This window comes from Zonotrichia albicollis, chromosome 1 (genome assembly GCF_047830755.1).
Source record: "Zonotrichia albicollis isolate bZonAlb1 chromosome 1, bZonAlb1.hap1, whole genome shotgun sequence".
Lineage (NCBI taxonomy): Eukaryota > Metazoa > Chordata > Aves > Passeriformes > Passerellidae > Zonotrichia > Zonotrichia albicollis.
The window spans coordinates 94,268,937-94,281,830 of record NC_133819.1 but is presented as its reverse complement, the minus strand read 5'-3'; the positions used below and the strand labels follow the sequence as shown (position 1 = coordinate 94,281,830).

At 40.2% G+C, this 12,894-nt stretch overlaps 1 protein-coding gene across 1 annotated transcript; it reads right to left on the bottom strand.

The window, feature by feature from the left end:
• Positions 1-403: 403 nt before the first annotated feature.
• Positions 404-4,537, bottom strand: LOC102065196 (uncharacterized). The gene is made up of 3 exons (XM_005482908.3): positions 4,307-4,537; positions 1,450-1,596; positions 404-571 (listed from the first exon to the last, which is right to left on the bottom strand). Exons 1-3 carry the CDS (start codon positions 4,452-4,454, stop codon positions 543-545), a joined length of 324 nt encoding a protein of 107 aa, XP_005482965.1. The 5' UTR covers positions 4,455-4,537; the 3' UTR covers positions 404-542.
• Positions 4,538-12,894: the final 8,357 nt, after the last annotated feature.

Below are 12,894 nucleotides of genomic sequence, written 5' to 3'. Positions count from 1 at the left end.
AGAAATTATTGTGAAAAGGATCTTAAAAACTCTAGAGGTATACAAAAATCAGTCCTGAGACCTGTTTTTGTTTTCTTATGTGTCTCTTTTGTTAAGTAGAATTTAATTTGATAGCCTATTGGAAGTACATCTAGAAGGAACTGCCCCTTACTGAGTATTTCTATGTTTCTCTCTCACAACAGGATGGCTTTTACACTATAATTACTTTTTGTAAAATAAACATATCAAGCTACTTGCAATTGAAGAGCCTAGTGTTCCTAAACCCAGGATTTTCCTAAGGCAGCCTTGCAGTCCCAGTACCCTAACTTCCATTGGCTTGTGTTTGTCTGTGCTTCAGAAAATATTTAATCATGGAAAGAACTGCACCTCATCTCTGTCCCCATTAATTTAATGCAAGAATCCATCATTTTAACAGAAACTTTATTTGTGCACGTGGAATGCTTTGACTTTCATAACAGGGAGATCATAGAAGGGGAGAAATTGCCAAAGCTGATGGTGAAGGATGAACTGCTTGCAGGTTTGGACGGATGTTTTTCTTCTATTCAGCGTCTGCCTCCTTTTCCACCCATGGCTAAGGAGAAATGCAGAGAAATTGTGAGGACAATAAAAAGTGAAGTTGCAGTACAGGAAAATATACAGACCATAAAAGCATTGGCTACAAACCTTCCCAGGTCAGAAATCAAAGGTCTCTGTTACTATTTGGAAGACACTTTTTGAAATCAAGAACATCAATCCTGTCTCCAAGGCTCTTCCTAATCCCACTGGATCCTAGTAACACAGTTAGCATTCTTACTGCTGCAGTCAGGCATAGACTAGGCTCTCTCATAACTTGGTTTGTTTTATCTGGTCTGCATTGCATTAACCTGGCAGAGTGATGAGGGAGATTTCTGTTGTTCTCTGCTTTGAGCTGGTAAGTGCAGGCAGATTCCTGTGGTTTTGACCCAATGCATTTCCTTTAAAGGAAAGAAAGCTAAGCTGTTCTGAAATGCTCCAAGAAGTAAACTAATGATTCCTGTCTGTCAGTCTGATGACTCCATTCTCAGGGTTCACTGTTTTTTCCCACTATATCTGCTTTGCATGTTCAAGTGTGGAGCCCTTGGTTTAATACTAAATTTGTAATTGAAAAAGAACTATTGAACTGTCACTGTGGTGCTGATGAAAGCATAATCTAAAAGTCTGTTGGGTTTTTTTTTTTCTGTCACTGTGTTTCAGATTTTTGAATCTGCTGTCCACTCATACCTTTGCAAGTTTGTGGCAAAGTTATTTTCACTAATTCCCCAGTTTCATCTTCCCACCAAGTTTAAAGAAACAAACCATAGAAATATTGTTTCAAATACAAAGCAGCCACTCCTGTTACTTGCATCCCTTCATCTAGTAAATGTACAGTAAATGAACTGAAGTATTGCTGAGTGCTCAGAACTCATCTTTATTGAGAGGGCTCTCACTTACAGATGGACTGGACAGTGGAAGTTGTGCCTCCCCTGGGAACTCCACCTCCATGTGCTGTGGCCTCCTTGGACATTGTGTCAGAGGCCCTGGATCCACCAGAGATCCCGCTGCTGGTGTAACCTGATGAGTGGGTTGTGCCCCTGGCACCTAGGACAGTCACAAAGGACATGTTACTGGCAAAAAATGAAGGAATCTTACAGGACAATTACAAACTACTGTGTTTTAAAACAATTCAAGGCTAGCAAATGTATCAAAATGCGAGGTGTCTGCTGATCACTTGACTTGTTCTGTCAGTCTACTGCTTTTTAGCTGCCACTTTGGGGAAAGGATAGTATCAATACTGTTGGGGAGCCCCCCAGAAAAAAAAGAAAATCTATGGCTCTTACACAGAATGTTTTTCATAAACCTGGATCTCCAAAATAGTTTCAGCACAATTTGCCTCTGCTGAAATTGCACTTTTCTCTGGAGCTGCCTGAGGACTGTGGAACAAACTTCTGTAGAAACTAGGAATTGTTGCACTTTCTATTCCAGGTGATGAACACGTTCCTTTGACTTCACTTTCCCTCACATAAACCTGTAATAGATACCTGTAAAATTCAAGTACCACAGTTTGTGATAGCCAGTGGCCAATTAATATGTATTTCTTCACCTCAGTCTAAATAAGCCCCAAGCAAAACATTCCTTTGCAAACTCTTCTTCTCCTGGGAGAGGAGCAAAGCATCAGTGATGACAAATGTTAGTGATAATGCTTAAAGCATTCCTGGAGGATGCTCAAATATTTTGGTGATGAGCTTGTTATAGCATCTTCTGTAAAGTGACACTGAACAATACTCATGCCCCACTGCAGAATCAGCCGCTCCTTGGAGCGTGTTTGTTCTGGGGGGAGGAAGGGTTACATTCTGAATGAAAAGGTTAAGAAGATGTGTTTGGAGAGATTTCAGTGAGCACCTGCGGAAATGAAATCAGGCCCTTTTAGCTCTCAATCAGGCAAAGAATGTGTGGCAAGCTCTCCTGCTGCAGGGAGCCAAAGCTCACACCTGTCTTGGCAATGTTACAGAGCTAGCATTTTCCACATGGATAAAAGCTCTTTTGGAATATCTCCTGTCGACATGGTTAAGGTTTCCTTGAGTCATGCAGACTTCTCTTCACCAAAATGGTGCTTTTCTTAAAAGTCCATAGTAACACAGAGGTTGCAAGAATAAAACTAGGCATAGTTAAATGCTTATTTTCTTCTGTTTCTTATAAAAATTCCCAGCACACAGAGAGATAAAAATCTTCAGTGTTTTAGCTTAGAACTGACAGCTTCATGCTCTCTATAGGGCATCTCCATTGAAGAGTTTGCCACTGGTTATGAGTGTGCTTTACCACCCTGGTCTGTAACAGAAGGAGCTTGTGCATCTTACTAACTTATCACTAGAGTGAGCAACTGGCATCTCCTGCATACCAGGATTTCTGCTGCTGAGCCAGTGTGGTGCCTGAGAGCAGCTCTCCTCTCTGCTTTTCACTCTCTCTGTCCCCCTCCTCTCCTGAATTTCTCTCATCTTCTGTCCCTTGGCTGCTACTATTCCTTAAGCTCTTTCCTACTGAATATTCAATAAACACTGTATTCAGCAACCTATACTCAAATCATACAATGTGAAAATTAAAGAATGCCTCACAGGAGTCAGATGCAGTATGTCTCTGAATGACCCTTATGTCACCTAGTCACTCACTGCCTAGAGGGCCTCACTCTATTAATAATATTGGCATTGTAAATCATATAGTAAAATAAAAAATCCAACTTATTTCCTTTTAATCAAGCTTAACACACTTTTGGCTATTAAAAGATGCCCTGAATCTGAGCCCTGGTCAACCACCTGTTTTATGGCTGAAGAAGTCACATTCAGCTCCATCTTTCGGATTTGTACCTGCTGATTCTGGCAGTAGTGGACCAGTGGTAGACCAATGTGGCAGAGATGCCCACCTATAATGAGCCTGCTGGCTGGCAATCCTCTGGCACATGGGACATGTGGACCTGAGACTCCGAGGGCAGAAGGGGTTTGGAAGCCTCTATCCAAGGTCAGAGAGCTAATACTGAGCTGCTGAGTAAAGCAGGATTGCACGGGGCACTCTGTTCTGTGGAGGCATGCCTGTTCAGAGGATCCTGCTGGATCAGGTCACACAGGCAGCTCTGGCAGGGAGAATACCTTGTGCACAAATCCCATGGGATCTGGGGTTAAACAAGTGCCAGGCTGGTAAGAGTTGTCTGGGCAGGGACTGCTGCCAGGCAGCAGCAGAACAGCAGCCACCTGCAGGGTTAGCTCATGTGAAAGACAGCTATGCCTATTTTAGCACTTAGATAGGGGATGTCAAGGATGTGCATACATTCCCTTCATGAATTTGTCTCTTGGACTGCAACTAATTTCTCTCCTCTACAGCGTTTTAGGAGTTCCCCCTGTATGGATGTGAGTAAAGAGTAAGGGAAATATGATAATTAATATGAAATGTAGCTACACAAATCATGTTCTTGCATGAGTGCATCATTGCTTGTTGCTATCATGACTCTTCATATTTTTGATGGTTCCTGGCAGAATGGAGAGATAGCACAAACTTCAAATAAACACTGTCCAAAACCTCATTAAGACCACAAATGTATATGTTCATTCATGCATAGTATGTGCACACACAGAAAACACCCTTAATAACATCTTGCTCATAGCACACAGTTAAATAGAGGAATCTTCTTTCTTCAGTGCCATTCAGAAATGTAGGAGAGAAAAGATTATTTGGCAAGCTTTTTTCAAGGAGGAACAGCTGTCTGATCCTATGCACCGAAGCACAAAACCACACACAGGGTCACACACAGAATTGCTCATACCCATTTCCTGGAGAGTAGAAGTGGGGCCACCAGAAGGCACACCTCCCCCAGAGGCTCTGGCTTCTTGGGACATCAGTGATGAAGCAAGGGATCCTCCTGTGATCCCAGAAGGAGTGAAGCCAGCGTTGCGAACGTTCTGGTCAGACATGCTGCTTGCTGCTGGTGAGAATTCCAGGGAAGCACCCAGGGACTGCTCAGGGACTGCTCAGCCCATCTTTTTATACACTCTCCAGCTGATAAAGAAGAAATGAAACTGCTGCCACGGTAAGGGAGAATAGAAACTGAAACTTTTTCTCAGCCAGGAAACAAAACTGAACTTTATCAATAGGTCTTTTTGTTGCTGTTGCCAAGATGGAATTTAGGCAAACCAAGTAATTTCCTCTTGTGATACTAAAATAAATTACTGGTGCAGGAGTCATTGCTTGGCAACTGAAGCAGCTGAAAGCTCTGCTTCTTAACTCTTTTGCATTGCACCCTATTGCACTCAATTACATCTGTAAAAAGTTTTAAGTATTCCTACAACTCTGAGTAAAGATAAGAGACAAAAAGGCAGTAAAGTGGTGGCATGCAGAGACTTCAGGTGGGTTGGTTACCACACCCCGAGTTCAGCTGTGGTACAGCTACCCCTGAAAACACTGGTTCACACAGAGCTGGAAATCAGAACCTAGCTAACAATGGATGGTTGGAATTAATTTCTATACGGAAGGAACCATGAGGGGACCTTGTGTCATATGAGCAGATTGGCACAGATGCTTTGTTCTTCTTCATGCAAGTCCCTCTAAAGCAGAGCCTCTGCCTTTAATGAACAGGCCATTGCAAATGGCACACATGCCTTTATCACAGCCTTTCTTAGCCAGGAGTTTAAATAAGGCTCATTAAAAATCCATGGACCTCCCTTAGGTAAAGAAGAATATCTGATTAGCTCACAATACCACAGGAATGCTTCTCAAAGAGGGAATATACAGAACAAAACTATAGTGTTTTCACAATAGTGTGATGTCTATATCTTGTACATGGTAGTTTATAGAACAAAGGCTATGAAGTCTGTTCCTCTCCTCTTATATGTGCTATTTATCTGAGCAGTGGGATATCTGGCCCATGTACCCCTAAGCAGCAGTGATCTTTTAACTCTTCTCTTTCATTCAACTTTTCTTTAATTCATATATGTTAGTTTCCTTAATTCTAATGCCAGCTATTTTTGCTTTCTACTCTACTTGCTTCCGTAATTATGGTGTATCCTTAACCCATAATTTCTCAGGTTCCTCATGTATCATTTTAATTAATTAATGTTATAAAATATCTTAAGTTGAAGCTTAAATGCAGTTAAAAATTCCCCATAAGAATAAGACAGTGAATGCTACCGGCCTTCTTAAAAGTCACAATAAAACCAAAAATGTCATTTTTTCTGTACGTATTGCTGCAGAACCCTCCTTCAAAAATAGTAAAATCCTTCACTGTTTTGTTAGTATAATTTATTTAATATTGCAAACAACCCATTAGGAAATGATGGTAAAGTCTGGCAAAGCCAAGGAAATGAAGGCTTTACAAGCTGCAGAGACTCTATATGAAGTGACAATTTACTCAGTCCTAAACCACAAATCATAATGGACACACACAAAGTTGTTTAACTAAAAATAATTAAAACTAGACAGAATGAAAGTTTTATTAAAAAAAAAGTGTCTCAAGGCAATTCAGATTGGCAGAGACATAAGCAAGGACAGAAAAAAATTACTAGAAGTCTCATAAAAATAAGATGAAGAAACTCAGTGTAATAAGGAAAGGAAAGCTACTGGAGGGATTCAAGGGAAGCCTTGGACTTCACCCTACAAACTTGCCCAATGATTTGGACTCTACTTTCTATCTGCCTTATCATCTCTGGATCTGCTGTGCTCACCTCCCTTGGTGGGACAGCACCTTGCTGTGCCCCGGCAATGTGAGGCATTGACATCACAGCCTCCAATTTAGAAAGACACAGTGGCACTGCTGAAGTGGGATTGGGAACAAGAACACAGTTCTTGAGCCTGCAGCTTCCAGAGGTCCTCTCTCTCCGTTGATTCTTCCAGAAAGGTGTGCTTCTCCTTTCACTGAGCAGCTTTGTGTGAGACATTTTCCTGAATGGTTCCCTCCCTTCTTTTTTTTTTTTTTTTTGTGCTTTGTTTTAATGGCATTTATAGTTAGAAAAGGTGACTTCCAAGATATTAGGCAAGTGTAGTTAATGTTCAGCTGTGCTTTCAAGGAAGCTGGCACAGAAGCAGTCAGGCAGTTGTAAGTCTTTGTGGATTATTTGTCAAAATCCAAGCAGTGATACTTTAAGACCTAAATGGTGCAACTTCGAGTTGAAGTGTGGAAAGAGAAAAAACCAAAACCCAAAACAATTCAGTTTTATCACAGAGCTTGGCATCATAACAGTAAATTGTACCTTGTAAGTTAACTTCCCCATTCCGGAAACAAAAAATTGTTGAGGGGTTGGGTGGTGTGAGCTGACCTGAAAAGCATCCAGTGGCCCTTCTAAGCCTGATAGACCATGGAGTCAAAGCCATGAATACCAAGAGTATGACTGCTCTTATTTTCAGTGTCACAACAATTTCAGTAGCCTTAGGTGCTGGAACACTTAAATACAGAGCTAACAGTTTAACTCTCTGAGTTTCAAGTACAAATGAAACCCATAGGTGTCAAAAATCTAGGCTATGTGCTCTTTGAAAGGAATTGGAAAGCCAGAGGCTGGATTGGAAGTACTCTGAAAATCTGAGTGGTGGGCATTCTTCTCTTCTTAAATTAAAAAGGAAAAAAAAGAAAGAAAAAAAGGAAAGATAGGCTAAGATGAAAACATCAAACAAACCAATGCAATCAGATCTGCAGGCAATATCTTCTATATATCTTCTATATTTTGCTTGGAAGGACCTTAGTCTTTGGTATGTTTTCCTTGCAGTCCCCACTAGTGTGACACTTAGAAATATTTACCTCACAGTGAAGCTGGGCAGCTGATCAGAGACATTAATCTCTGCTTTTGGTACTCACCTTTTTTATTTCAATAACACGTTCATTGAAGTCACTTTTTCATAAACATTTTCCCATAAACCTCTGTTTCAAAAGAGATTATTCAAACAGCTTTTAAACAATTAATCTTTTGAAGGGTCTAATTGAAGGAAATAAACCTGTAGAGAATCTGACTGAACCAAAGATCTTCAGCATCCAAGATTATCTATCTGTCACCCTCTGACCTATTTCCTTTACACTACTTTTTAATTTTTGTAGCAATTATAGTGTATATGGATAATACCTATTAGCATATTTATGGTCATTGCTTCATATTTATTGTCTGCACAACTCATTAATCTTCATCTAGTGTGTGAGGCTGACAGCTCAATCTACTTTGCAATCTCTGGGCAGCAGCCATATCCAAAAAGCTTTTGTTTCCCTGTAAATAAACTGTGTTCAGGACCAGAGGACAATGGTACATCACGCAGTGATTGACACAAGCCATGGCTGCTAATCAAAAGTAGATTTTATTACCAGCTGAGTCAAGTGCATTATGGGGGCATTGTTCTAGCGCTGTCAGGGCAAGAGCATACGTAGTCAGTCACCTTCTCAAGATGGGCTGATTGTTCTCCAAGATTAGACAGAGTTGCCTTATTATCCATCCCAGACAACAAGGCATCTCACCCAAACAGACGCCTTTACAGAAACTGCCTGTACATTGAATTGATTTGAATTGCTAATGCATAATCTGTCCAGCACAGATGTGCAATGAATATTTGGATGTTGTTTTGCATGTCAGTTGAGAAGACTGAATGATGAGGTGATGATCGTTCAGTGATGGGTACTGGACATTTGCCAACAATTGAGTTTGAGCACTTTCCCTGACAGTAATCAGATCAGCTTCCAAAACGTCTTTTCTTCAATTCACTGACAATTTATGTTAGAAGATAATGCAACTCTCTCACAGTTAACACAGTTGGCAGCAATTTGCATTTTTTTCGTATAATTAAATTTTTCATTTCACCCAAGAAGAAATACATGCAAGCTGCCTATAACTGATACAGATATTCCAAGACACTTCCAAAGTATCTCCACCAGAATAAGAGGCCATCTAGATAGGCCAAAAATGGCAAAACTCTTCACAATACAGGTAGCACTAGCTTTAGTAGTTATAAAGCCACATTTGCTGTGAAAAAATAGCAATCTTGCTATCAAGCCTTACTAGGTAAGGTCTCCCAAAAAACCAGTTAATTAAATCATATTTAACATATGACCATTGTCATGCTTAGGGTAGGTCAGCAAACACAATTATCTGACTTAAAAATTCTCAGTGTCTGTGAGAATTGACATAGTGTAAAATAAGAACAGAAAATAACTCCAAAAGACTGATATTGTGATATCAAGGGGCTGATATGAGCTCACACAGTGGCATCACATGGTACATGTGAATGTGAAAGCGGTCTTCATGTAATCATAATCATAGAATCATACAGAAATTTAGGTTGGAAGGAAGCTCTGGAGATCATCCAGTCCAGCTAGGGAATTATCCAGTTATTTGCTCAGAGACACATTTGGTTGAGTTCTAAGTATCTCCATGGATGGTGATTCCACATCTTCTCTGTAGAACTTGGTCCATTATTTGACCACCCATACAGTGATTTTTTTTCCCCCTTGTATATCTAGTCAGAATTCTGCAAATTATGTCTGTTGTTGTCCTTTATCTATGCACCTCCAAGGAGATGCTTCACCTTCTTCATGGCCCTCATTATTAAAACCCTACCATTAAGCTATAAGTAGCTAAAAAGGTGTTGTTAGCTTACAAAATGAGAGGATTGTAGGGACACTTCTCTGATATCCAAGGAATTTTACCTTCTAACTTTATTTAGGTATGTGTCTAGTGCATCTCTAATCACATAAGCAATCACTTTTCCTCAGAAATAAATGCTAACACTTCTCAAGAACTTCTAGAGCTCTTTTTAGAACAGACATTAATTATTGCATGGTCTTTATCTGTCTTTCAGAGGTAGAGAAGAGTATTCATGAGTGTGTAACATAGGGAAGAATCGCTTCCTTTAACTTATCAATCTTCTACTACCCAAATTTACTATAGCTAGGAAAAGGCTGGGAAGTGATTGACCCAGAAGTTTTATAGCCCACATCAAAAAGAAGTTTACAGGTGAGTTATATAATATTTCCATATGTCATCCTTTTCCAGGATTAGGCTGTGTGTGTCTCATTTGGATTTTTATTATCATTTTTGTCTACCAAAAGCAAGGTATCATCATCCCTGCACTACAGATGAAACAAATCACAAAGTTGCACTGGTGGCTTTTGGGGGGCAGAAAATTATAGTTTTGGAAGTTTTAATTTTGTGTGCTATGAAAAAGAGAGCTAAACACATTTAACATCTATATGCACTGCATACTCATATCGGCTGAAATTCTACAGAATTTCCAGCTAGAAATTCAGAAAAAAGCCTTTGAATAAGTAGCCTGGGAAGACTAAGTTTAGGCCTTAAATGGAGTTAGGTGGCAAATATCTTATTAATGTCCATTTTGCACATCCAAATTCCAGCCTATGCTCTGAGGAGCTCCCTCTGACTGGATCATACACCACATGGCACCTCTGCTTTTGACCTTAACATTATGTTGGAGAGCACAGTCACTCTTGACATTGTGGTTTATGGCAGGACTCTACTCCATAGTCCAAACATATAAAATGAGACCCTACTCAAAGCAGACTCTGCAAAAGAGGGAGTAGTCCTGTCCTGAATGCTCAGGGTGAGAGCCTTCACCCAGATCAGGACTCAGCCCTTCAAGAGCAGCACCATAGGAGCCAGGAGCAGAAATACCACTCAAACATGGAGTTATGTCCCATTTGTTCTCTGCCTTCGAGGAAGTCTTCATTATTACATTGGGCTTCCCACTGATTCTTTTATTTCTTATCCTGACCTCCCACATGCCTTTGGCAGACTGAAATGAATGCTTAGGCATCATTCTCAGGGCTCTAAGGACAGTGGTACTTGAAAGATGTCCTGGGATAGCCAATACTAATGTTCTGAGCAAAATAATAATTTTATTCCAAAAACATTTATTATAAGCCATTATTCCTGCACTGCAGATGCTTTCCTTTTGTTTAAATGTCTTACTTTACAAAACATGGTAAGTTACTTCAGCTAACAAATGTCAGCAGCAGGGTCTTTGATTTTTTTTGAGCCTGAAAATGGAAGTAAAGATTAATTGTTCCTTTATATATTAATCTGTAAAACAAAATGCATACGTAAGTGACAAAACTGTGTCATCTGCCAAGTTAGAGTTCCATTTGACCCTGAAGTTGCAGTCTTCCAATGCACAGCTCCACCAACAAAACCTCAGAGTACAGGAATACAGGCTATTCTAGCCTCTGGGAAGGAAAAGAGTCTCAATCAGTTCATACAGTCTTCAAGATGTATAGGTTTGAGGGAAAATTTTAAGTCTTTCTGAAACCTAGGAACCAGGTTCATGAAGAAAAACAGACCAAGTAGACAAGCCACTAATAAGTTATATCCCTCTCTTAAAGGAATATAAGATGATATGTTTTTCTGGAAGAAATTTGTTGAAAACAAAAATGAAATATGAAGCAATGGAATTCATGATCAAAGTCCTATTATTAACAACACCAAGTTCTCACTGCTATTCAAATATAATAACAATTGGTTCCTTAATAAAGCCATTTCAAGACACACAATCTGCAAACATGAAGTAAGTCTATGTAAGTATGGGCACCTTTTCTAGTTCACAGATCCCACATGGATAAGATCAGTGTGTGCTCCAGGGAAAGTGCTGAGCAGTTCAGAAGGCTCAGGTCCCTCGGGGCAGCTGCTTCCTCAGTTAGGGAATCTGATCCAACAGATCCTAGGGTAGGCTGGTGGGTCCAGTCCTCAGAGAAGCTGCTGGCAGAGGAAGGAGGAGGAAGAAGAGTTTGTGGTGCCTACCATCTCTAGTCCAATAATTCCTTGATGGTATTGCTTATGTGACTTGCCAGATCTCTTCCTGATGTCCCAGACTACAGCTTCTGCATCCAAGGAGTGCACTCCAATGTTGTGTGTCTGTGGTCAGCATGGCAGGGTCCAAGGAACAGAAATAAAGTCCTGTTTTCAGATGTGAAAGGGCAAGTCTTGTCAGAAGACAGAAGCTGAGCACAGAGAGCTTAAAATATTTGGACTTCTCCCTGCCTGTAAGTTGAAGGGAATATTATTTTCTTGTTTCCAGGAGATTTCTGAGGCCATGTAGTATGCCACTTAGGCATAACGTTAATATGTATAGTATAAGCATTTAATACAAAGAGGTTTCAAACACTAATACAAGTGAGTACCTATGTAAGCATGAGCACTGGCAATGCTTTTAAGGTGCTTTGAAAAGCCATTAATGACAGAATGGTCAATCTATTACATAGGTGAGGGCTCTGAAGACCAGATGGCCTGATTTACTTCTCAGTTCCAGCTGCAAGATGCATGGACAGGTTTCAGACCATGCTTAAAAGGACTGAGAGGCTTCCTTGGAAGAGCAATGAGTGGCTGCTTCTTTTAGATTCTTCCAGACCTTAACAGCCTGCTTTGATTGAGAGAAACCTCTTATTTTTCTGTTTATTGAAAAGTTTTTGCATCTGTAGGATGTTTGGATCTGGCATTAATCTTCTGCTTTGAGAATGGAGGCTACAAATAAATGTAATACAGCATCTGAGATATTGTAAAGGGTAAAGCAGCATGAGTAAGGATGAAGTACAGTAAGAAAAGCACACAGTGAAAGTCATCTCTGGAAGGATCACAGAGCACATCCTCTTGGCAGCCACACCTAAGGAGAAGTAGAAGAAAACAATCAGCCCTACTCAACATGGATTTGCCAAGGGCATGCTGTCTGTGACCAACCTGACTGCTCCCTGTGTCAAAATGCCTGGTATCCCAAATGCCAAGGATTTCTGTTACAAAAACAGAAAGAAAATAAAACCTGTCCAAAAACACCCAGCTGTTTGTAAATAAGGTTGTAACTGTAAACAAAATAAAAAACTCCCTAATCTCTACAGTATTTATGGAAACATATATGTCCAGTGATAAATGCCTTGAAGAAGCAGTGCCTTCAGCAATTAGGTAACTTTCCTCATAACAGAGTAACCTGAAATCTTCTGAGCATCACCCATGTATGACAACATGATGCAAGCCTTCTGGAAAGGTTCATCAAACAGAACTAAATCCTTGTGGCTAGTTCTTAAATGGGAAAGAAAGTGCTTTCCTATTTATAATGTTAAAGCTTCTGGGCAAGACACAGTGAAAGACTTAAATTAAATGTCAAATCATGAGGCACTAACAATAAATAATGAAGAGATCTCTGTTGCTTGTGGTGGCTGCAGAGAAGACACTGGATAAACTATTTACTGCTGGTAAGTTGAACAGTCCTAGATGGATCATTCTGTCCTAGATGGATGAGTGAGCAGACTGGCGTGAGCCTGTGCTGCTCACATCTCAGGGCTTTTATGGTCCCAGGCCTTGTCTGTACTTTAAAGTAACTGAAAGTGTGCCAGAATTTCAAGAGCAATTATCTCTCTTTTTTTTTTTCCTTATGCAATATAGACCC

Bases quoted from the DNA above. Each gene is read 5' to 3' on its own strand.
- LOC102065196 (XM_005482908.3), bottom strand. From the start codon at position 4,454: ATGTCTGACCAGAACGTTCGCAACGCTGGCTTCACTCCTTCTGGGATC. The intron at 1,597-4,306 runs GTATGAGCAATT...TGACTGTCCTAG, and splicing joins TTCTACTCTCCAGGAAATGG to GTGCCAGGGGCACAACCCAC. The intron at 572-1,449 runs GTAAGTGAGAGC...ATTTCTCCTTAG, and splicing joins TTCCACTGTCCAGTCCATCT to CCATGGGTGGAAAAGGAGGC.